General features: G+C 59.6%; 2 protein-coding genes across 3 annotated transcripts in view; both read left to right on the forward strand.

Moving 5' to 3' along the window:
• The first annotated feature begins 250 nt into the window (after positions 1-250).
• Positions 251-23835, forward strand: STXBP1 (syntaxin binding protein 1). Of its 2 annotated transcripts, XM_049832496.1 has the most exons (20): positions 251-404; positions 12163-12212; positions 12386-12467; positions 13224-13300; positions 13564-13642; positions 13752-13855; positions 14693-14841; positions 15255-15339; positions 15526-15656; positions 16054-16161; positions 16278-16338; positions 16977-17042; positions 17225-17305; positions 17445-17583; positions 17798-17907; positions 18086-18187; positions 19284-19369; positions 19671-19825; positions 20772-20895; positions 22192-23835. In XM_049832496.1, the coding sequence occupies exons 1-19, from the start codon at positions 368-370 to the stop codon at positions 20879-20881; spliced, it is 1812 nt and encodes a 603-aa protein (XP_049688453.1). In that variant the 5' UTR covers positions 251-367; the 3' UTR covers positions 20882-20895; positions 22192-23835. The 2 variants fall into 2 exon arrangements, with proteins under 2 accessions (XP_049688453.1, XP_049688454.1); XM_049832497.1 differs by lacking the exon at positions 20772-20895.
• The window catches only part of ATP6V1G1 (ATPase H+ transporting V1 subunit G1), a 107995-nt gene continuing 104127 nt past the window's right edge, over positions 20067-23934 (forward strand). Inside the window, exon 1 of the mRNA XM_049832510.1 lies at positions 20067-20089. The gene's annotated coding sequence lies outside the window, so the exon portion shown is untranslated. The remainder of the gene's footprint in view (positions 20090-23934) is intronic.

Raw genomic sequence — 23934 nt, forward strand, 5'->3', positions numbered from 1 at the left:
TGCCGGGTGCGGGAGTGGATGCCGGGTGCGGGGCGATGCCGGGTGCCAGGGGGCGCTCCGCGGCGGCGGGCGGGCGCTGCGCTGCGGCGCGGGGCGGGGCGGGGGCGGGGCGGAGTGACGCGCGTCCCGCCCCCCCGCCGCCCCTCCCCTCCGCGCAGTCAGCTGAGCCCCGCCGCGGCCGCCGGAGCCCGCTGCCCCCCCCCGCCCGCCCCGGCCCGCCCGTTCTCCCCCCCCCCCCCTTCCCTCCCTCCGCATCCTTGCGCCGCCCGGCGCTGCACCCGCCACCCGCAGCCTCGTCCGGCTGTGTGTGGGTGCCCCCCCCCAATATCCTTCCCCAGCCGCTGCCGACCCCCCCCGGCACGGAGACATGGCCCCCATCGGACTCAAGGCTGTGGTGGGAGAAAGTAAGATCCGCGTCCGGCCGCGCTACTTGAGCACCCCGCGGGGAGGGGGGTGGGGGGGGGCGTGAAACTGGCCAGGCTGCGGCTCCCCTTTTCCGCGGGTGGGGGGATGCTGCGGATGCGCAATACGGACCCTCGGGGCGGCGGGAGGGGGCGACGGGACACCCCCGTGGGGCAGCCGGCAGGACGTGGGGACAAGCCGCCCGGTGGGCTGGGGGGGTCGGGGCTGGCTGTCTTCCTCTGGGTTTTGTTTATTTAATTTTTATTTTTTTGGGGGGGGGGGGGTGTTGAGGCTGTTGGGATTTTTCTGCAGTGCTGAGGGGAGGGGAGGAGAAGGGGGGGCGGTGGAAAAAGGAAGCGAGAGGCTCTCGAGTCTCCCCCCCCCCCCCCGCCTCTGGTTCCTAAATGGCCGAGGGGCGATCGCCTCATCAGAATACAATCAGGAAAGCCCAATCCCCCCCCTCCATGGGGGGGTCTGAGCCCGGGGAGGGGGGCCGGGGGGGGCACAGGGATGTCCGGCTGTGCAGAACCCCCCCAGCGCCGCCGACGGTGACAGGCCGGGCGCCTCTCGGCTTTGTCTGCAGCAAATCCCGCTTTAATGATTTTTTTTTTATTTTTTTTTTCCCGGACGTGACTTCGCTTCCCTGATCTCGGGGCGGCCGTGCCCCCCCCCCCCCCCCCCAACCCACCCACCCGGGCATTTCTGCGCCCTTTGGGGTCGCGATCCACCATGCTATTTTTGGCAGCCGAGCTCCGGGGTGGGGGGAGGAAGGCGGGTGGGAACGGAGCAACCCCGGGTTTGCTTCCTCCTTCCCCCGGCTGTTGCAAGATGATATTTTCAACGTCTTGATGGCGGAGGGGGGGGGGGGGGGGGTGTTCTCCAAAACGCCCGAGGCTTGGGGGGGGGGGGGGGGCGGGTTGCATCTCGTTTCCCCGTAGCAAAATTAAAGCGAAAAACCCCGCATTAAAAAAATAACTAAATGAAGAGCAGCAACGGCAGGAACCGGTGGAAACTTCCCCCGGGCTCCCCGCAGCCATGAAAAGCCCGTCTCGTCCCTCCCCGCTCCTCTTGCAGGATTTATTTCCGTGGCATCGTGGCCAGCCGGGGCCGGGTCTCCTTTCTTTTTCTTTTTTTTTTTTTTTTTTTTTTGGGGGGGGGGTGGTTGGTGTGTAATCTGGGGGGTGTGCGTGGGGGGGTGTGTGGGGGGGGGGGGTGTGTACGTGGGTGAAATCCCCGCGGGTGGGGTGGCTCCGGCAGCCGCCGCGTTGTGCAGCGAATCCCTCCCGCGCAGGCTGCAGATGGTGCGGCCGGGGCTGGTGGTGTGATCGGGTGGGTGGTGATCTGAAGGGGGGGGGGAATATCCCCCTGGATTGATGTTCCTGCTTTGTTCCCAGTGGTTACCTGCCCCGGGGATGGGGGGCTGCGCCATAATCCGCCCCCCCCCCCCCTCCCCCCGGCGCCCTGGGGTGCTGCATTGGGGGTTAGAGCCCAGCCAGCTGCAAAACGAAAGGGAAAAGGCAGGGCAATGCCCCCTTGTTTCTCTGCTGCAGGATCAGCTTTGGGGAGGGGGGAGGTTGGCTCTTCTGCTTTGCTGGGTTTTCTTTTGGAGGGGTTGGTCTCCTCGCCTTCGGGGTGGGGAGAGGGGCTGCTCCCAGCCCAGCCGGGTGTGTGTGTGTGGGGGGGGGGCTGAAGCTGGACCAGCCACCCACGCACCCCCAGGCAGGGCCCCATCCAGCTTATCCAGTGCCCTGGCTAAAGAGGGGACAGAGACCAGTGCCACTGCGCGTCCCTTATTTCCATTCATTGTCTCTGCGCTGAAATAGGCTGGGAGAGAGCACACACACGCAGACACGCACACGGAGGTTCAAGGCAGCATCAGGGAAATCTGGCTCAATCCTTCCCTTCAGGGTTTAGTAACAAACTGCTCTGTTCTTCCCTGAAAAATATCATTCCGGACTGAAAATGATAACTGGCAGCTGGGCATCAGTGCTATAGCGGGGCTATCGGCGGAGCGTGGGTGTTTGGAAGGAGAGAGCAGGGTTCGCGCAGGCAAAATGCTGCATAGGAGCAAGGGACGGGGCCCTTGGAGGAGCACCCTGTGGGGTTCAGCTCTCCCCTCCCACGGGGCTCGAGGTGCTCCTCAGGCTGCCACGGGAAGCTCCTGGTCTTGGTGGGTCAGTTCCTGCCTTGAGGTGCTGTTTTCAGCCGGAGCTGCTCCCCCCAAGTTAGGACCAGTCTGCAGGGTACCCAGACCTCCCCCTTCCCTGGGCACCAATGCGGCTAGCACAAGATTTCCCTGGCTCTCCCTCACTGCGCCAGCCTGCTTTCAGGCAGGGATTCCCCAAAGGTTTACCTGCAGAAGATGCTTGCTCGTAAGGAGCAAGAGGTCCAAGCCTGGGGCTGACCCCAGGGCAGGGTATCCCTGCTGGGCTCCCTCCCGAGGAAGAAGGATGCTGCCGTGTTGCCATGGCTCACTCCGGCAGGCCCCCCCTCCGGAGCTGCATTCTGCCCTGGCTTCCCTCCAGACGCGGATTATTCTTCTGACCAGCTGGTGCCATAACAAGATGGGTTTTGAAGGCCCTTGGAAAGCTGGGAGGAGGTGGGCAGGGGGATGAGGTGGGTGAGTGTTGCAGGAGATCGGCACAACTGGATTGTCGCCCCCCAGAGCCGTGGGGTGCGTGCTAGGGGGGCTGTCCCTGTGCCTCCCTGCGGTAGCCAGCAGCGATGGCTGCATCCCTCCAGGATTTGCTTTCATCTGGCTGGGGTTGGAGCTGAGTGCGCTCAGCCCCGGAGGTGTTGCCCGAGGAGCAGGTCCTCCTGGTGTGTCTTCTGTTCGCTCTGCGGGCACCTCCCAGGGAGCCCCACCAGAGAACCAGTCGCTTTGCTCTGGTGCTGGTTAGAAAAAACTCACCCAAGTGTGGCAGCTGGTCCCACCTCTGAGGACACCCATCCCCAAATCTTCATCTAATTCCCACCACATGAACATTCCTCCCATCCTCTCTTGCCCCAGGGCCTCCTCGGATCTTCTCGGGGCAGCCTGCCCCAAGCTTCTCCTGCACAGCCCGGTCCCCGCTCTCCTGCAGCACCCTGCAGTGGAGAGGAGGAGGAGACTGGGTTTACTTCATTAAACCATCACCAGTGAGGGAAGACGGGCCGTGCTGCAGGGGTGACACCTGTGCAGCGCCTGCCACCATGGTGGGCTGGTGCAAGACACCTAGCGAGAGCATACAGAGGTGATGCCCGTGCTGGATCTGAAAACCCCTGGACCCCTTTACCTGGAAGAGGAGAGAAACCTCCCCGAGGGCTTCCTTTTGCTTGTGTTGCTGTTTGCTCGTGTTGCTGTCGTGGGCAGCAAGACATGGGAGAAGCAGAGCAGCCCCGGGATAAGGGAGCGCCCTGCTCACTTCCAGAGACAGCAAGAAAACACCTTTCCCCCAGGACACCAGCTGATCCTCCCACGGAGCATCCTTGCCTATACAGCCTCCCGCAGAGCTGACCTGTGCCCGGGTGCCTGCCTGCCGGAGCCGCACTGAGGACCCCCACGCTTAAATCCTGCCTAGACGAGGTCTCATGGGCCCTCAGCACCCACGTACTGCACTCCCTGCCGTACCGTCTCAGTCGGTGTCCCCATCTGTACTTCTCAAGGGTCCATCCCTGCCTGTCCAGCGCTGGGGTGTGATGACTCAGGGACACAGGCTCACGCCGAGCTGCACTGGCTGTGCTGCACCTCCGGGTACAGGGAGGAGGCAGGGGCAGGGCTGCCTGCTGCTGCCAGCCTCGGGGCACAGCCAGGGGCCCCGGGGACCTGCTGCCGGGTTGCTGGAGCATGACTCACCCAGGCTGCTTGGGGCACCTCGCTGCTCCCACCACCCCTTTGCCGAGGGCACAGGGAGACTTCAGGGGCCAGGTGCTGCTCCTTGAGGATGCTCCGGGCTCATCTCGGGACCCAGGGTGTGAGGCTTGTGTGCTGCCCCAGAGCCAGGTCTGGCAAGGTGTCTGCCAAGCAGAGGAAGAGGAGGCAGCGAAGGGCACAGGGCTGGCTGGTGCTGGTGGGACCGTTGCAGGGATGCACGTTGCATCCTCCTGCCTGCATGGGGGCAGAGCCTGGTCTCAGTGTGATGGAGAAGTGGATGGGTGAGGAGGAGAGGGTCTCTGCGCCCTGTCCCCCAGGGGTGGGAGCAGACCCTGAAGCCAGTCGCTTCCTGGGCAGCCCACTCTTCCAATCCCCAACTCTGGGGAGTCCCGAGGGCGGCACGGTGCCGCCTGGCCCGTGTTGGTATAGGAACAGGCACCTGGCAAAGCCTCTGCTCAGGCCTTTAGCCCTGTCACCAGGGTCTCTCTAGCCTCCAACATTGGCTCCAGGTTGGAGAAGCTTGAAAAAATATATGCAAAATTCAGGGCTCACCTTCACAGGGTAGAGCAATTTCAGTCTCTAAACCATGGTCTGCTCCAGGGGCTGAGAAATACTTGCCTGTGTGTGACCATGGAAGGTCACCAAGAATGACAAACCTCACTTTGGCAGGTCTACATCCACCCACCAGTGTCTGCATGTGCAAGAAGGTTGAAAAAAGCCACCAATATAGAGGACTTAGACTCTTTCCGTCTTGAAAAGTAAGGTCTGGGTCTCATTCCTCTGCACCTCCCGGGAAAAATGTCCCAGGAGAGATTCCTTCCCTCTTCCCACAAAATCAACACATTTAAAAAGAGAATCATCGTCACATGGCTTTTAGTTGCATGCTGAGAAGCAGATGCTGTGTCCACCAACTCACGGTGCAGGAAGGAACTTGGCTCTAGTGTTTTGGAGAGTGCAAAAATAGATCAAGCTGAAGGTGCATTAATTTATGGGCTTCCACATTGCCCACGTACACGCACAAACACATCAATGTGCATGCCCACATGCATTGAGACATGTGCTATAGGGTCATTTATGGAGCCCATCAGATGGTTTGACGTGTCGCTAAGGGAGCAGCAAAGACCACTCGGAGTTGGACCAGCTCAGGCACACATCAGCTGCCCTCCAGCCTGTCCGCGCTGTCCATGTGGGTGCAGGAGACTAGTCCAGCCTGGATTCCCACCGAGCCAAGCCTGAAGAGCCCCAATTTATTGGCGTTTTGCTCCCTCTTGGTTCAAGGCAGAGAAGAACCAGCTCAGGAAGTCATGGCTGCACACACAGGAGAGCATGACTTACCCCTGGGAGAGGGTCACCTCCCCTCCGGGATGCTGTGACATGCCGTGTGTGCCTTCCTGCTGCAGGAAAGCTCTTGGCTTCTCTTGGCACTGAAGCACTGCCAACATTGGCTACACCAACAGCACCTACAGCCGCTGACAGCCAGGTACAGGGTCTCTGCTGGGGATGGAAACACCTGGTGGAAGAGGACAAGCGTTAGTGAAAGGTGATGCCTTCAAAAGGGATCTGATGTGGTCTGTGGCCCATTGACTCTACCCAGATGAAGAAGCGCTGCTCAACTCTCAGATCCTTGTGCAGACCCGAGGAAACTGTGCCTGGAGTGATCCTGCAGTGAAAATCCTTGTGAATTTTACCCTGTTTCTCCAGTGCAGTCAGTGAGAGCGATTCGTGGGTGCGATCATACATTTCATTTCCCTTATTTCCTTTTAGGTGTGTTATTCAATTTCTAAAGAGTTCAAGACCTCCAGGGCTCTGTCCTCCTTCTCTCTGGGCTATGCAGGTTTCCCATGGCTTTGGCTGGCAGGTATAAATACGTACATCCTTCATGAGAACAGCGCAAATAGGAAAAGGAGGAATTAATCACAGGTTACTATGATGATTACAGTGACTAATCCTTGAAGCTAGAGCCCCAGCAGCAAAGCAGCACTGCACAGCTCCCCAGAGTAGCACAAATACTGCTCGGTGTGGCTTCAACACGTCGCATGTTTCACCAGTGGCCGTGAGGGAGATGTGCGGTGCTGCTCTGGATGTGAAAATATCAAAGTTCACCTCATGCAGGGTTGGGGAGGAAAGGATGAAGTTGAGCCTGGGCAATTCTGCCCATGCAGGACTTGCTGCAGCTGGACGGCACCTGGGCTGCACCATCAGTGTGTTCCTACATGAGGCACATGTCCTCCAGAAAGGCTGAGGTCTTCCAGGTGGGCACCAGAAATAATCCAGTGAGAAAAATAGGTGTTTAGGACATAGACTGCTGGAGGGGAGATGTTTGAGACTTTCTTGGTTTATGGACACAGTGATCTCCAGACTCAAATCATGCCTGAGATGGCTCTTAGCCACACTGAAGGACATCAGCTGGGCTTTGCCTTCTGTAAATGAAGTTATTCTCTATGTCCTGAATGGGGTTGATGCCCTTCCTGCCATCGTCTGGTCCCTGAAGCCTATTTTATTGGGGATGGTACACTGGCACCTAGAGGTCCTCAACTGAGGATGTTCAGAGGCAGATACATGCTCCACTACATTCAAACATGGTTGTATCTATGTAACATTCACACTGTCTTAAGCAATTCGTTAATGAACCAGCAAAAAAGCAGTTGCCAGGCCAACCCAAAGCCAAACATGTTTGTCTTGGAGATGCAGCATGACAGCTTTTTAAGAGAAGTGGGTCTTGAGCAAACCTCACCATGGATTTCTGTGATCTGGCTCTCCAGAGCTGCTCTGGGATTTTGTATCCCGAAACAGAGCATGCATGAGGAGAGTGAAAGGACTGAGCCCTGCCTGTGACAGGGAAAAGGCCCCTGTGGTTAGGACCGCTCGTCTCCTTGGGCAATTCCTACAGCCTGTTGCCCATCCATACAGCAACTCCATCTTCCCTTACCGCATCAGGCCAAGGTGTGCAGCCCATGGAGTCCTGGGACATGGCAGCAAAGGAGCATTTCTGAGCAGCAGGGGTTTGGCCTCCTGCATTGCTCCAGGAGGGAAGGGCTTGGCCATGCTGCTGGCACAGGCCAGGCTTGGGTCAGTGCTGCGGCATCCCTCACCCGTCCTGGTGCTCCAGGGCAGGGTGGTGGCCAGGACAAGGTTTTACTGCTTCCACCGACCAGTGGAGGTCAGGGCTGCTCGTTAGGTTTCAGGCTTGTTCTGAAGGAGGATAGCGGGCTTGGGGCGTCCCAAAATGAGTCCGTCTCAGCACAGGTTGTGCTTGGTCATAGCTTTGTTGGTGTGGGCACAAGCGGTGACAGGGTTGGTCCCTCTTCCCCCAGAACCAGTCGGAGACACAGGGCTGGTTGCTTGTTGCCATGAGCAGGTGAGGCAAGGCAGGCCTGGAGAAAGGCTGCCCAGCCAGCTTGGTATAAATAATGTGGGCTAAGCCTCTTGGAGTGACGTATGGGCTCAAGTCCTACTAGGCTACCGTGTCACAAGCTTCTGGCCCTGCTTGAAAACAATGCGGTGGGTCATTTTCATGCCACGCATCACCACGAGAACAAGCCTAACTGCAGGTGATGGGCCGGGGGAGGAGGTTGCTCTCAAGCATGTCATCTCCATGATTGCACTTTTAAGACCATTTTACTCAAGAGCGCTGGAGGTCTTCCATTCGCAGGTGAGATGCGCTTCATTGTCCATAGGCATTGATGTTGTCTCTACATTGGAGGATAAGTCCAGAGCTGTCTGTATTGTCCGTTCTTGGTAGAAATGGTAATTAAAATTCTTCCAGCCTGAAGGAAACAGATGCAACGTGGTAGGTCCAGACAAGCCAAGTGTTGGAGGCACTGGATGAGATAAGCGTATGCGGTTTTTTTCCCCTGAAACCTGGTTTATCTCCAAGATGAAAAGCTTGACTGTGAGCATCACCAACTGACGTTAGAGCCTAAAAGCTCTGGCTGGCCAGACCATTTGGGGACACAGGCGGCAACATCTGACCTGCTAATATGGGGATGTGAGAGCACTGCTTCCTGGGAGGTGGCCAGGCTTGACTTGAGGACCTTAGGGAATGGAGAAGCTGCCATTTCCCTGGGAGTCTTTTGCTGATCCTGTAACTTCCCCTGAGTGTAGAATTGGCTCTAGGATGCCTTCCCTGGTGTTGCTCATTTTGGATAGCTCGTATGCGCTGGCATCCCTTCTCCTGGTTAGATGTGCCCTTGCCAGAGAGGCTGCTTAGAAATTGCCCTGCTCTGAGGACAGGTCCGGGTGTCTTCTCAGCTCTGGCCTTGGCCAAATCCTCGGTGCCTCATCCATCCCCTTGTGCTCACCTCCCACCTGGCAGCCCCAGCACCGCAGTGAGCAGTGCCCCAGGAGCCCTTCCACCGGTGGGATGCTGGTCAGGAAGGGTGATACATTAGGCTAACTGGGATGTAGATGCAGATGGTGTCACCCAGAGCTGTTCTTACCCACCAAGAGGTGACACGCTGCTGGTGCCCCACAGCAAAGGCAAGGTCCTTGTTCAGAGATGCCTGGGAAGCTCCCTGCTCCTCCCAGGGCTGTAGGCAGTGCTCACCTCCTGCCCAGCTTCCCAGCCACAGCAACACAAACAGCATCCAGCTCCACTGCTAGCAGCCACGTTAGCCAAAACAGCCCCAGGGAGCAGCTGTATCCTCGTACATCTGCACATTTTCACCTCAAAATTCCCACATCTTCCCACTTTCTGTGCCAGACCTGGCCACCCCCAGCATTTAGTGTTGCCCTCTTGGTCCACCCAAGAGCTAACAGACCACTCTTCCCTAACCTGAGGGTTTAGTGGCTGCTGCAAGGACACCCAGGAGGTGCAGGTCATGGCCTCCTCCAAATGTGACACCGTGATCTCAGGCTTTTGCTCAGGTTTGTGCCCTGTACCCACCCGGAGCCTCTGGAGGGTGCTCTGTGGATCTGCCTCTTTCCCAGCCTTGCCCAGGCTCTGAGCTGGCTTTGGCAGCCGGTGGAAAAGCAGACCTTTGGAGCCAGATCTGACCCGTGGTCAAAGGCAGGAGAGGACATCGGTTTAGGGAATGGCTGTGCCAGTCTGCAGCCCAGGCACAGGGCAGCTCTGCAGCAGGCTGGGAGCAGGGCTGGTCCCCGGTGCTGATGGGGGCCCACCTCTGACCAGGGCATGGATGCCCTAAAACAACAAAGCTCAGAGCAATCACCCTCAGAGGTGCCCAGTTTCTGCTCTGGGAGGCCCATCTTGGTGCCAGGATCAGGCCAGGGGACATGACAGCACTTTGCACCGGGAGATGCACAGCCAGATGCTCCCCCCATCGCACACATCCAGCTCAGCCCATACACATGAAAAAGAGAGAGAGTTCCCACAAAGCCAGGTGCTGAAGACGGAATGTCTTCTGCAGCAGCTGCCACAGCAAGGACAAGCTTGGGGGTGGATGAGGCAGCTCTTTGGGGAGCCCTTTTTGGGCTCTCCTGCCCTGGATTCCCGTCCACCTGCCTTGCTGCAGCAAACGGAGGGTGCCGGGAGTACTGAGCCAGCCGAGCCACAAGAACCTTTGCACCGACAGCACCTTCCCCTGGGCCCCAGGATGTTCATTCCCAGCCTCCTTCCTTCCTTCCCTTCCCGGTCCTGGAGCAAAGCGGTGTTTTCACCATAGGTGCAGGATTTCTTTCTGCCTGCTCACAGCCAGACCCTGACCACTTCCTAGCCAGTATCGCCGCCTGGCACATGGTGCACTGCCACGGCCCTCCGTGTTTTACTCCCCGTCATTTCTGATTGAGGCTGTTGGTGTGGGATGGAGAGCGCGTGCGTGCTGCCTTGTAAACAGCACTGTTATTCCTGGATCCTTGCTCCGGGGAAGGAGCCAAACGTGAGTAATGAAAGGAAGAGGGGGGATGCGCTGGCATCCCTCCTTCCCGGCTCCGCTTCTGCGCCAGCAGAGGACCAGAGGGCAGGACCGGGGACACACGGGCAGCCCTCGCTGCCAGCTCCTGCCCACGGTAGAGGACAATTCCTGGTTCGCTTTTTTGCTGCGTGGGTGACCTGGATGCGGGTGGGCAGCGCGCATGGGTGCAGGCAGCAGCTTTTCCCCCCCAGGCAGTGTCCAGCTCAGGGGTACAGAGCATCTGTACCCAGTTACCCTCCATCCCCTCTTCCCCGGTCTGGACGTGCCCTGCACCCCCGGTACTGGTGGCGAGGCTAAAGGATGTGACCACGGGCAGGCAGGACCCCGAGTTCATGGCCAGCACCCTTCTGGGGCTCTCCCGAGGCAGATGTTGCTGGGAAGAACATGGATGTGCGGTGGTGGGAACTGCTGCCTCCAGGTTTTACAGCAGGACAGACACCAGCAGCGCTCAGGGCCTCCCGTTTTATCCCTGGTGGCACCAGTTGTCATCCCTGTGCTGCGGCTCTGAGCCTTGCAGGCAGCCCAGGCAGTGTTACAGCCTCACTGAGCCTGGGAAATCACCACGGAGTGTTTGGATGGTGGCACAGTGAATGAGCCCAACAGTGTGGGGAAACCACAGGGAGCATCCCCTTGGGGGGCCGGGGCCGAGCCGAGCCTGGCAGGGACCCTCTGCTCTCCCGGTGAGGATGTTCCATGCAGCGCAGGGCGGCTGTGAGGCCCCGGCCGGCCCCAAGCCGCTTGTACCTGTGCAAACCGCCAGTGGGGGTGGGGGCTGGGAAAATGGGGTGTTTTGTCCAAATTCAGCATCACCCAAAAGCAGGAGTTTCTAGGGGTAGGTGCTCCCAGAGCAGTCCCCTCTGCATACATCCCTCAAGCCTTATTCTAAAAAAGGGACAAATTTAGGCCCCCAAACTGCCCCATATAAACCCAAATTGAACTTTACCCAGGGGACTGGCACCACTGAGGTCAGTCCCACAGGGGAAGGGTCCCAAGGCTGTGGCTGGCAGGGTGACACCCTCAGCAATGGGCTCCCCACACTTTGCACGTTTTCTAGTTTAGAAACATTTCCTAATTGGGTTTTAACCTGGCGTTTCCATCCCTTTCCCTGTGACCAGAGGGTCAGAGCAAAACCCTCCAGGGGAGAAAGCCAGGGAGAAGCACCATGCAGAGGACATGGTGCAGCCGCTCTCAAACACAGACTCTTTTCCCCAGCATGTCCCTGCTCTGCAAGTGGTGATGGTTCATACACAAGGGTAAAAAAAGGACCTTCAGGGTTTTGGGGGCACCTCATGGCCCCCAACACAGATGTTCAGGCAGCACATGTGTCTGGCAGGAGGGCAAGTACTTACTCTGGCAAGGCTTGAAACCCCCTTCCTGCAGCCCAGCCCTGAAAGGTGACATTCCCATCCCACTCCCAGGGCCACCTCCTCAGATGTCCTTAGCCTGCACCCCACGGGGAGCAGCCCTGCAGGCTGGCCCACGGTATCTGTGCCCGGGAATATGGGCGTGGGCTGGCCCCAGCCCCGAGGGGTCCCTGGGGTGCAGGGGGACCCGCGGGTGCTGCCGTCCTGGCTGGTTGTGTAAGCCTGGCGGCCACGGGAGACAAAATGAGATTGTGGGGGATTACAAGGAACAGGCTCAGGCTGCTTGATTCTTGTTTCTAAAAGGAGCTCTTAAGCCGCTGTTGTTTTCCCGGTGCTTCGGATTAGGGCTGAGATGTGTGGGGTGGCCCCCAGGCTCCCCCAAGGGACCCCCAACCCTCTGTCAGCCCACGGCTCCCCACCGGAGTGGGCTCCATCTGTTAGTGCCAAGCACGAGATAAAAACAGGGCTGGGATGTGACTTCCCCTCCTTGGGTACCCCAAAACCACCCCCATCAGAAAAGGCACCGGGGGAGCGGGGCTCGGCATGGCCCCGCGCATGGGTGGGGGTTTCGGTGGCCCCAGCGAAGATCCTGCTGCTGCCGACAGGCCCAGGGGTGCTAGAGGGGGGCACTTGGGGTGCCCACCCCCCTCCTACGCTCCCTCTCTTGCAGAGATTATGCACGATGTGATCCGGAAAGTGAAGAAGAAGGGCGAATGGAAGGTGAGTGCCAAACCCCAGGGGGGCCGGGAGAAGAGGAGGAGGAGGAGGGTGGGGAGGAGGAAGCAGGGAAAGGGGTAGGTGCGGGCAAGGAGCCCCCAAGGGTGGGTGGAGGGGTGGGGAAGGGCAGTTCCCTGGCTGCCTGCCGTGTCCCAGCTCACAGCCCCTCTCCCCAGGTGCTGGTGGTGGACCAGCTCAGCATGCGTATGCTCTCCTCCTGCTGCAAGATGACCGACATCATGACGGAGGGCATAACGAGTGAGTACCGGGTCACAGCTGTCTCTCGCAAACCTCATTGTAGGAAGGGCAAAACCTCCCTCTGAACCAGAGGAACCGCAAAGGCATTTCCAGGCTGGCACAGGCCAGTCGAGGCGGTGGCACGGCCCTCACCCAGCCCCATCCCACTTGGGATGGAGACACGCTACCTCCCATTGCTCTTGGACGACTGTCTTGGTGCCAGGCTCATGTTTCACAGCCTTCCTCCTTGCCTGCTGGGGCTGGAGGAGCCCAAACACCTTCTGCCCAGGCAGGATCTCAGTCCGAGGAGAAGACCAGGTGTTATTTTATGTCAGCCCTATAAATAGCTCCCCGCAGCACTTGGAAAGGAGAAAGCAATCCCAGGCTGTGCATCCGGAGGTGTTCGGGGCAGTGAGGATTTGCCCCAGCCCGGGTACCACCAGAGCATCACCCCCAGGCAGTCCCCTCCAGCGGAGGGATGTGGGAATAAACCAAGGCAACAGCAGCACGGGAGCACACAGATGAATCCACCGGACCCCCAGGACCTTGCCAGGCACCCACACATGCAGCCCCAGTGGGGCACCGCGGGGCTGGGACAGGGTGGGCACAGCCCCTGCCCCAGCTCCTGGGTGGGCAGGGGCGAGCGGCTGGGGACATTTTGGACACAGGGGAGTTGGCAGGGCTGGTCCTGTGCTGTCGTGGGATATCCAACAACCCTGCCTAGCTGAGTGCCCCTGCCAGCACCCGGCCCTGCCATGGCCCTTGTTTTTCCCCCAGTTGTGGAAGACATCAACAAGCGCCGGGAGCCGCTGCCCAGCCTGGAGGCCGTCTATCTCATCACCCCCTCTGAGAAGGTGAATACACGGTGTGGGGCATGGGGAGGGATGGGGGGCGGGTATGGCCTTGGCCTGGGGGAAGCAGGGGGATGCCCACACTGGGGCAAGCAGCCATGCCCATGGGAAGCATCTTGGCTCTAGCGAGGCTGGCAGTGCTGCTGGGGTGGTGGGCCAGAGGTGCAGAGCTTCCCCCCGTGCCAGGAGGGAGGACCCTGGGTGACCCTGCCAAGATGCCCGCGGTGCCACCGTGCCCAGCCCAGCTGGTCCCTTCTCTCTTGCAGTCCGTCCACTCCCTCATCAACGACTTCAAGGATCCCCCCACCTCCAAGTACAGAGCTGCCCACGTCTTCTTCACTGACTGTGAGTACCCGGAGGGGAGGGAAAGTCCCTGTCACTAAAACGCATGCAAGCAAGTGGGGATGCAGGGATGCTGAGCGCTACCCTCCTCCTCCTCTTCCTCCCCTTGCAGCTTGCCCTGATGCCCTCTTCAATGAGCTGGTGAAATCACGTGCCGCCAAGGTCATCAAAACCCTGACGGAGATCAACATTGCCTTCCTCCCCTCCGAGTCGCAGGTGAGGCCGGGCTGGGGACCGTCCCCGCTGAGGTGGTCCAGGGGATGGGACAGCTGGGGGATGCTCTGGGTCCTTCTCCAGCCCACCAGGGTTTGTGTAACAGCCTTGCATCCCTCTCGGCCAGCTCCTCGCCCCCTGCTCGGCTCTGCCTCGCTGTCTCCTTTGATTACTTCTCAGGGCTGATCCGCTGCAGGGGATTTAGCGGGCGCCGCGCTTTGGCCCTGTGCCGGTGGCTGCAGTGGCCAGCTCTGTGCGCTGCCGGCACGCTCCCCAGCCAAGGGCACCGGCCCTGTGCCATCTGCCCCTGCTGGGGACATGGGGACGAGGGGGACAGGGAGGGACAGATGGTGCTGGACCTCTTTGGTGCCATTTAACCCTTCAAGCCTCAGCATTTCTGGGGAGACAGACAGGTGGAAGATGACCTCTTGGCATCCCCACACACAGCCAAATTGCCTTCTGGTCCTTACTGGTGTCATGGCCAGGGAGCAGCGTGTCCCCACTTGTCCCCAAGGTCCCTGGTTTCCTGCCTGGGAGCAGGTGACTGCTGTGGGCAGGGGGTCTCCTGCCTCCTCTGCTCACCCTGGGGGGCTACACGTGGGTAGGGACCGTGCCGTGGAGCCGGATCTGGGGAAGGCATCAGGGTCCAGAGCTGGCAGCCAAAAGCCCAAAGGATGCCCTGAGCATCACTGAGCTCCGGCTGCCCAGTCCCAGGCTCAGCTGGGGACCTTTGACTGGGGTTGAATTTCCAAACCCACTGGGTTGTCCTGCGGGGCTGCTCTCCTCCGGACGTCCCCCGCAGCGCATCCCCTCTCACCTCCTTCCTGCTGCACCTCCCAGGTTTACTCCCTGGATTCGGCCGACTCCTTCCAAAGCTTTTACAGCCCCCACAAGGCCCAGATGAAGAACCCGATCCTGGAGCGCCTGGCCGAGCAGATCGCCACGCTGTGCGCCACACTGAAGGAGTACCCGGCCGTGCGGTACAGGGGGTAAGGGCAGCGAGATCGGCACCCCCTCAGGGACCTGCCCTCTCCCCCAGCAGCTCAGTGAAGCTGGGGCCGTGCCAAGCACGGGGCACGGATGAGGCCACGCTGTGTCCGGTGCTGGTGAGGGCGTGGGGACGGAGGAGGTGGTGGGATGGACAGACACCTGTGCTCAGTGTAAAAATAGGCTCAGACTTGAAGATGCTTTGGAGAGTGGGGAGGGGGTTAGGGCCCTAAAATCCAAGTGGCACCAAGTGAGCACCCCAAGGAGAGGTGGAAATGGGCAACAAAACCTGCTCAGGTCCCTCCTCTCCCACGACCCAAGGACATTGCACAGGGAAACCAGCAGCTCCTCCCCATCCCATGCTGGCCAGAACCACCCGCCCCAGGGAGCTGACCTCTCCTTCTGCCTCCCCCAGGGATTACAAGGACAATGCCATGCTGGCGCAGCTCATCCAGGACAAGCTGGATGCCTACAAGGCTGATGACCCCACCATGGGTGAGGTGAGCGGGGATGGTGCCAGAAGCACTGGGGGAGGATGCTCGGGTGATGCTTCACTCCTAAAGTTCCACTCGAGCTCTGCCATGCAGCAGTTGCAGACCCCAAGTGGGGACCCAGCTTCCCCTGACCGCCTGCGGGGCTGGAGGAGCCCCCAGCCCCGCTGCTGACGGCTTCCCCTGGCTCTGCAGGGTCCGGACAAGGCTCGCTCCCAGCTCCTCATCCTGGACCGCGGCTTCGACCCTGCTTCCCCAGTGCTGCATGAGCTGACCTTCCAGGCAATGAGCTACGACCTCCTGCCCATCGAGAATGATGTCTACAAGTGAGTGCAGCATCGTTGTCCCCGTGACCGCCATGGCCCTCGTGAGTCCAGCTCTTGAGTGGGAGTTGGAAGCTCAACCATGAAGTCTGAGCCTCAGCATCCCTCCATCCATCACAAGCCATTAGTTGGGAGAAACCATTCCTGCCTGCAGTCTGGCAGGCATGACGGGCAGAATTGATGCCAAAGGGGCTTTTCTACCTTTCAACCCTTTATCCCTTCCCACCATTCAGCAGCTGAAGGCAAGATGCAAAACCAACTTGAAATAAGAGCCAAGAAGAGCCCCTGTGCCCCCCCATCTCCCCACACCCCCCTAGAGCTGCGCATTCTCCCTGGCAGCAAGGGGACCACGTGCCCCGCAGCCCCGTCCCTGCCGTGACGCTCCCTGCCCTCTTCCCAGGTATGAGACGAGCGGCATCGGGGAAGCCCGGATTAAGGAGGTTCTCCTGGACGAGGACGACGACCTGTGGGTCACCTTGCGCCACAAACACATCGCCGAGGTGTCCCAGTGAGTGTCCCTGTGGGTGGTTTTCCAGCTGGGTGGGACGTTGGCTCAGCATTGCCACCCACCCCACTGCAAGGGTCCCCTCCCCGCTGATGCCTCTGCCCTCCTCCTCTCCCCAGGGAAGTGACCCGGTCCCTGAAGGAGTTTTCTTCAAGCAAGAGGATGAACACAGGCGATAAGGTGACCTGACTGCGCCCACCAAGCAGGAACGGGCACCTGGGGGACTTGGCTACAGGCTGGCAAATGGCGGAGTTTCCTGGGGACACCCGATGGGGACCTCTGCAAGGGCCAAGGGTGCTCAAGTCCCTGATGGGGGGACATGGCTGTGGGGTGCTGGCCCTACGCCTGGGGCTGGGGAAACGGGGCACCTTGGTTGAGCACCACGCCACGGGGGTCACTTTGCCCCCAGCACAGGGTCCGTTCCCGTCCTGCAGCGGCTGCCTCTGTCCCCAGCCGGTTCTCTTCCCGAGATGCTGAATCGGTGGCAGTGAGGGGACCCCAGTGGAAATAGGGTGTGAAAGCGGCCAGAAGCTGAAAGCACTATCTCAGCCTCAGCCAAGCACATGGTGGTCCCAGAGGAAGGTCCTGGGGGGATTTCTCCCCCTGCCGCATTCCAGTTTGCAGAGCTGGAGACCCCATTCCTGCCATTCAGCCACAGTGGAGGAGACCCGGCAATGCCACGGCAGGCGTCCCCAAACCCCTGCGAGGGGCTTGCATGGGGACAGAAGTCCTTGGCAGGGTCATCCGCTCCATGCTTATGGTCTCGCACCCAGCTCTAAATCCCTAAGGGCGAGTGACCATGTCCCTTTCCCTCGCAGACCACCATGAGAGACCTGTCCCAGATGCTGAAGAAGATGCCGCAGTACCAGAAGGAGCTCAGCAAGGTACAAGGAGCGGGGGGAGATGTCTGTGCAGAGCAGCTGGTGCTGAGCCCGCCCGGGGAGCGGGTGATGGCAGCTCTCCCTGGAGGGTCCCCGGCTGCGGGCAGGGTGCTGAGGCCGGGGTGGTGGCACGGGGACCTTCGGCCACCGCCGCAAGGGTGACTGCACCGCTTGTGTCTTCCCAGTACTCGACCCACCTGCACCTGGCTGAGGACTGCATGAAGCACTACCAGGGCACGGTAGACAAGCTCTGCCGAGTTGAACAGGTACCAGCTTCCCCCCCCCCCCCCCATCACCCCCCCCCCCCCACATCCCCATGGGGATGACTGGGGCCAGCAACTCCTGCCCCACAGCTCAGCACTGAGCCATGGGTTGAGGTGTGATGAGCATGTGCGTTCTCTGCAGGACCTGGCCATGGGCACTGATGCTGAAGGTGAGAAGATCAAGGACCCCATGAGGGCCATTGTCCCAATCCTGCTGGATGGGAATGTCAGCACCTATGACAAGATCCGTATCATCTTGCTCTACATCTTTCTGAAGAACGGTGAGGAGGACACCTGGGCAGGGGTGGGCAAGATGTGCAGGCAGCTCCGGGTGGCAAACAGCTCAGGGTTTGTCCAAGTTAAGCCAGATGGAAAAGCTCAGCCCTGTCTCCCCAGCCACCACCAGGCCAGGGGTCCTAAGGTGACAGTGGAGGGACTGTGTCCCCACCAGGAGGCATTTCTCAAGAGGACGCCCTCTCCCCGTTGCATTTCCAGGTATCACCGAGGAGAACCTGAACAAGCTGATCCAGCACGCTCAGATCCCAGCAGAGGACAGCGAGATCATCACCAACATGGCCCACCTCGGGGTGCCCATCATCACAGATGTGAGTGTCCACCTCCCGCTCCCTGTGGCTCTCGTTGCCCCTCAGAAGGACCATGGCACCCGCTCTGCTGTGGGAACCGCGTACCCTCTGGGATACCCCCAGCACCCCTCTGGGGTGGCCCCGATCCCACTGCCAGAGCCCCCGTGTCTCAGGGTGTCCCTGTGCTCTTTCTGCCCAGTCCACCCTGCGCCGCCGGAGCAAGCCGGAGCGGAAGGAGCGGATCAGCGAGCAGACCTACCAGCTCTCCCGATGGACCCCCGTAATTAAGGACATCATGGAGGTGAGCCAGCAAGGACAGGGATGGGGGACAGAGCAGGGACCTCAGCACCACCCAGGAAGGGAACTGCAGAGAGCTGGCTGCTCCCAGCCCAAACCCTGACAACTCTCCCCAAAACGTGCCCTCCAGGCTGCGCCCTGCCTGCAACTGCAACAAGTTTGGGATGTTTCTGGCCCCCACGTGCATGCTGGCCGCAGGTGGGATGCACGGCCCTGGCCGGGCTCGCATGGCATCCTTGCAATACAAAATGCCGTAACAAACTAGTTGCTCCTTGTGCTGCGCTGTGTGCTGTGACGGGCACGGCTGGGTGGCCTCGTCACAGCATTGTCCACGTCCCAGCTGAGCCAGGGGACAGGCACGGCACCGTTCACCCCCGCCCATGGGCGCAGCCATACCTGTACCCACTGGAGGTACCCCATGAGCTCTGTGCTTGGGTAACACTGGACAGAGTCCAGAAGTGATTTTTTCCAGGCGCTGCCTTCCTCCTGACCCGCTCCCCCCAAACCACCCCTCGAATCAGAGCAACCTCCCAAATCAGAGCAACCTCCCGGGGTTTGCCCAGAGCCGGGGGAATCCCAGGCACCAAAACTGCTCCCCAACACAGACATTTCCCACGTGCTCAGACAGACAGACAGACCCTGCAGCCACATTTTGGGGAGGGGCATATCACTGCAGTTCAGTGCCACCTCTGCTCCCAGGCACCCATGACAAGCAGAGCCACAGCTCCCTCAATTTCCAAAATCACACAGCTCTTGCCTTCCTCTACCCCAATCCATGCAAACCCTCCCCTGCCCAGGGCACCCCTAAACCTCATCCCCAGGACCAGAGGAGACTACAGAGGGCAACATCTCACAGATAACCTTAATCGCCCCTGTGCTGTCCCTGCCCCACAGCAGCCAAGCACTACCCTCCTGCTAAGTGCACCCTATTACAGGAAAACAGCTAAATTGTTCCAAAAAGTAAGGCTATGCAAATATATGCAAATGAATCCTGACCCAGTTGGGCCAATCCTCCTGGGCACAGCCCTACAGAGGGGCTCTTGGGCCAGAGGCCATGCCTGGCTCCTTGCTGAACCCCCCCCGGGGCGCTCTGCCCGCAGGACGCCATCGATGACAAGCTGGACACCAAGCACTACCCGTACATCTCCACCCGCTCCTCCGCCTCCTTCAGCACCACTGCCGTCAGGTGGGTCTCCCGCCCTCCCCCTATACATTGGCACATATATCACCGTCAGCATCCATCCCTCACCTGCCCGGAGGGGCCGTATCCATCAGCAGGTCTGTGAGCTGCTCTGCCGTCATTCAGGCATCCCGTGCCTCAGTTTCCCTACCTGTAACAGCGACCGGCGCTCGTGGCTGGAAAGCTGGACTTTACCTGCTCTAGCAGAAGTGTGGGAGCTAATTAATGTGGGATTTAGTTAAGATGTGAACTCAATGCAGTTTGTTGCGTCCTGCCTATCCTTCATCTCTCTCCTCTCCCTCTCTAGTGCCCGCTATGGCCACTGGCACAAGAACAAGGCCCCCGGCGAGTACCGAAGCGGCCCCCGCCTCATCATCTTCATCCTGGGTGGTGTCAGCATGAACGAGATGCGCTGCGCCTATGAGGTGACACAAGCCAGCGGCAAGTGGGAAGTGCTAATAGGTGAGTGGGAGCCGGGGACGGACCCCGCGCCCCGTCGCGCTGGCTGCTCATCCCACGCTCCCTGCACCACCCTGCAAATTCCCGGCTCCAGATGACTGCGGGAGCTGGAACTCTGCGGAAAGGTCTTCTGCCACCTGCTGTCACCCCTGTGTCTCCCCTCCCCGGGGACAGGATGTGTCCCTCCACCCATCCCCGGTTTTCCTCCCATTTTTCCTCTCCCTGGCTGGTTTTGTTCAAGAGGATCTGGGTGAAAGGGAAGGGGGTTTTGCAACTTGAATGGCTCCTGTCGCCCCTGTGTTGCACACTTGTCCTCAGGGTCATTACAGGGATAAAAACCAATAAAGAGGCGTGCAACGCTGCACGCCGACCATGATGTGCACTGTGCATGCAACAGGAGAAGCATTTTCCTCTTGCACACAGGCAGCATGCGTGTAACGACATGCATTGCGTGCTCAGTCTCAGCACCCCGGCTGTGCTCCTGGAGGAGCCATGGGTCAGGTGTGGAGGACACGATGGAAGCCCTGCCAGATGTTAGCAAGGAGTTTTTAGGTCCCCTAAAATTCCCCTGGGGAAGCACGGCTGGATACACACATCGTAGGGCAGGGGCAGGAGCCCCTCACCATCTCATCTGGTCCCTGGATTCTCGCCTGGGGTGCCTGGTAGAGCCTCTTGCCAGCATCTTATCTGCTCCTTGTATTCCCCTGGGAGCAGCAGCCCCCTCCCCATCAGCTCCTGCAGCCCCCGGCCGTGTCCCCCCACCACTGGACCCACCACCACTGCCCAGCTCCATCCCGCCTCTCGCCCATCTCATCCCGTGTCTCTCCGGGGTCCATCCCCTGCATGCGCCTATGATGCTCCGGGTGGCAACCGCGTCCTTCCTCGCCCCAAAAAAATGGGGGTGGGGGGGTCTTGGCGCAGCCATCAGCCCCGCTCTGTTCTCCTGCAGGTTCTACTCACATTCTCACTCCCACCAAATTTCTCATGGACCTGAGGCACCCCGACTTCAGGGACTCTACTAGGGTATCATTTGAGGATCAGGCTCCAGCAATGGAGTGAGCCAAAGAAACCAAGTAAAGGCAGCTTACTAACGAAAAAGAAACTCTTCCTCCCCGAAGGGTTTTCTTTGATTCTTCCGTTCCTCCTTTCTTTAATTATTATTTTGGGTTTCATTTCCGTTGGGTTCTCCGATAAGAAAATGCTTGCAGTTCCTCCTTCCAGGTGGAAAAAGCATCCAGCGCTGCTTCCATCATCCCTCTGCCATGTCTCTTGGCCGGACCTGGCCGGCTCCTTCATGCCATGAGTTCCCCCTCGCCGGGGCCGGAGGGGCTGGGGGCAGCGGGTCGGGGTCCTGCCTGCCCAGCAGAGCCGTCCTGGGGCCGGACAGAGGACGGAGCATCCCGGGATGCTGCCCGCAGCGGGCAGCTGGAGCGGGGCCGGGGGTTTGGTGCCTGGGGCAGCAGTGGGCACGCGGGGCGGACCCCAGCGCTTGTCCCAGCTCCAGTCCCTCTCGTCACCCACAGCGAAGGCTGGGCGCTGCCGTGACCCCCCCAGCTCTGGGGTGCCATGGGGCTGAAATCCCAAATCGATGGGAAAGCTCAGGTTTGCTCTTGCGGCACTTGGTGCCCTTGGATGGGCAGGAGCCCCCCGACGTTGCAGACCCCCGAATCCCGTGCTGGGGTTTAGCTGCCGGTGTTTTTACTGGTGAGACCCGTCACGGCATCCCCCCGAGCCACCGCTGCCGTGCGTTGGTCCGCGCAGAGCCGGAGAGGCTGCGAGGGCGGCGCGGCGGGGACCTGCCGCTGGCACCGTGCCGGCGAACCCCCGAGCCAGGGGCAGCAGACGGCGAGAGCCCTTTTCTTCCTCCCCTCCCACCCCGTTCCCCTCCCGACCACCCCTTTGCCCCAGCGATGCTCGGTGCGGGCAGGGGCAGAGCCGGGCGACCTGCGGAAGGTCCCTCCGTGCCCGGCTGCTGCCTGCCCGCGCCTCCCGCCCCGTGCACCCCGGTGGCTTTTTGGCCAGTGCCTCCTGCACCCCCGAAGGGTCCAGGAGTGACCCCACTGGCCATGACCCCGCTGCACGGGCACCTCCCGGCCCCCTCCTCATCCTGCCCAGCTCCACACATCTCCTTCATTTCTTCTTTTCCGTTCCTTTCCCATTATCCGTGACCCCCCAACCTTCCCCCCGCCCCCCATAGACGTACATTTTCTCGCAAGCATTTCCACTGGCGTGCGGGGCCGTCGCCGCCAGGTAAGGCCTCGCCGCGGGGGGAGACTGGGGACAGCGGGGCCGGCGGCCGGGGTGCAACGGGAGGGGGTCCCGAAACCATCACTGATCCCCCCCCCCCCCCTTTTCCTCTGCCCCCGCAGGGTCCACGCACATCCTCACCCCACAGAAACTGCTGGACACGCTGAAGAAACTCAATAAAACAGAGGAAGAAAGCAGCAGTTAAAAGGAAACGCCGCCACCGACTCGATGCCGAATTCACCTTCCCCGCCGGGCGCCCGGCCCGGGGTGCGATCCTGCACCCAGCCCCAGCCCCGGCCCGGCCCGGCGCAGCTTTCTCTCTTGTTCTTGTGTTGACCCCCCCTCCCCTCCTGCCGCCTTCCCCATCTCATTTTATCCACAGGGAGGGGACAACAGCCAAAAAAAAATATATTAAGAAAACCGATGCATTGTGTTTAAAAGAGGAAAAAAAAAAAATCTATATATTTGTAGCTGCAGCTATCCGAAGCACCCAGGAGCTCGTTGCTGAGTAACCCATCTGCCCATTGCTAGCGAATGATGACGACAAAAGCCAACAGAAAAAAACCTTTCTCCAAAAGTTGGGGTCCTGTCTGGACAGACGGACGCACCACCATCGCTCCAGCCTCTGCTCAGGCAGGCGCCGCGGGCTGGGCTCGGCTCTCGTGTCGCTGCTCGCTCTCGGCCGGGGGGTCCCCACTGCCGTCTCCTGTCCCTTGTCTTTTCGGGGTGGTGGGTGTTCCTGCCAGATGTGCACACCAACATCTGGCACGGGGGTTCGGTGGCGGGGATGTGGGGGAGTGCACCCGGGATGCTTCACGCTGCGGCAATTCCCATGTGAAAAGGGACCAAAATGGTCAAAACCTGGAGATGGGGCCCGTTTGCTTGCACGGCCGCTCCTCTGCCCTGCTGCAGCCCGGCCTGCCCCTTCTCTGGGTATTCCTTAAAATGCATATATATATATAACAAAAATTCATTTTTTTTATATATATATCTCTCTCTCTCCCTCCATCCCCACGGAAGCTCGGTGCCCCTGCGCCCGGCTCCGCTCGTGTCATGCCGTGGTGAAGCGTTCCTGAGCGTGCCGTTGCCCCGAGGCCCCCCCACTCTCCAGGCCCCCCCCCTCCGGACTCTGTGTATATTAATGACTGTGTCTTGTGACGTTCTTACAAGCTTGGTGTATAGTGATTTAACCAAACCTCTGATTTTAGTTGGTTTTTTATTTTACACCCAAGGATTGCCCCTGCCCTCCCCTGCCATTAGATGCACTGCAATATTTTGGGGTCCATCATTTCGTTCTCTCCCTCTGAAGGCTGTGACCCCCTTTTCCTTCCCCCAAATCTCTCTTTCTTGCCTCGTTGGTGGTTAGCCCCCCCTTCCCTCCCCGTCTGTTCCTTGCCCATAAAGTTAAATATATATTTTTAGGGCAAAGGCTGTATCATTGCACTGATATTTGTTGGTTCCTCCTTGGTCCTCCCACCCCGTTTGAGTTCCTTCTTGGTTTAGCAATGCAAATGCTTCAGGATCTTGTATGTTGGACATTACTATTTTTTTTCTGTTACAGTTATTTATATAAAAAATAATTTATCAAAAAGGAAAACTTAAAAAAAAATAATCTAGTCTGTCTTGGAAATTGTTTACCTTGAAATTACTGGAATCTAAATGTTTGAAAGTGTTGAAGCACAAACATGTATCATCTCTGTATATCTGTTCTTCTGTACTAAAGCACTTGAGTGACTAAATAAAAGCGATCTCCATCCCTAGTGCAACCAGGGCTGTGCCGTGCCGCTTGCTCGGGGGCCAGGCAGGCAAGGGAAGGGCTTGGGGAAATAGTCTCAGCAAACCCCAAATGCCCCCAAGGGAGAGAT

This window comes from Accipiter gentilis, chromosome 29 (genome assembly GCF_929443795.1).
Source record: "Accipiter gentilis chromosome 29, bAccGen1.1, whole genome shotgun sequence".
Lineage (NCBI taxonomy): Eukaryota > Metazoa > Chordata > Aves > Accipitriformes > Accipitridae > Astur > Astur gentilis.

Excerpts from the sequence above, each read along its gene's own strand:
- STXBP1 (XM_049832496.1), top strand. The coding sequence starts at position 368 with ATGGCCCCCATCGGACTCAAGGCTGTGGTGGGAGAAA. Across the intron at positions 12,213-12,385 it reads AGAAGAAGGGCGAATGGAAG|GTGCTGGTGGTGGACCAGCT; the intron begins GTGAGTGCCAAA and ends CCCTCTCCCCAG. Across the intron at positions 19,826-20,771 it reads CAAGTGGGAAGTGCTAATAG|GTTCTACTCACATTCTCACT; the intron begins GTGAGTGGGAGC and ends GTTCTCCTGCAG.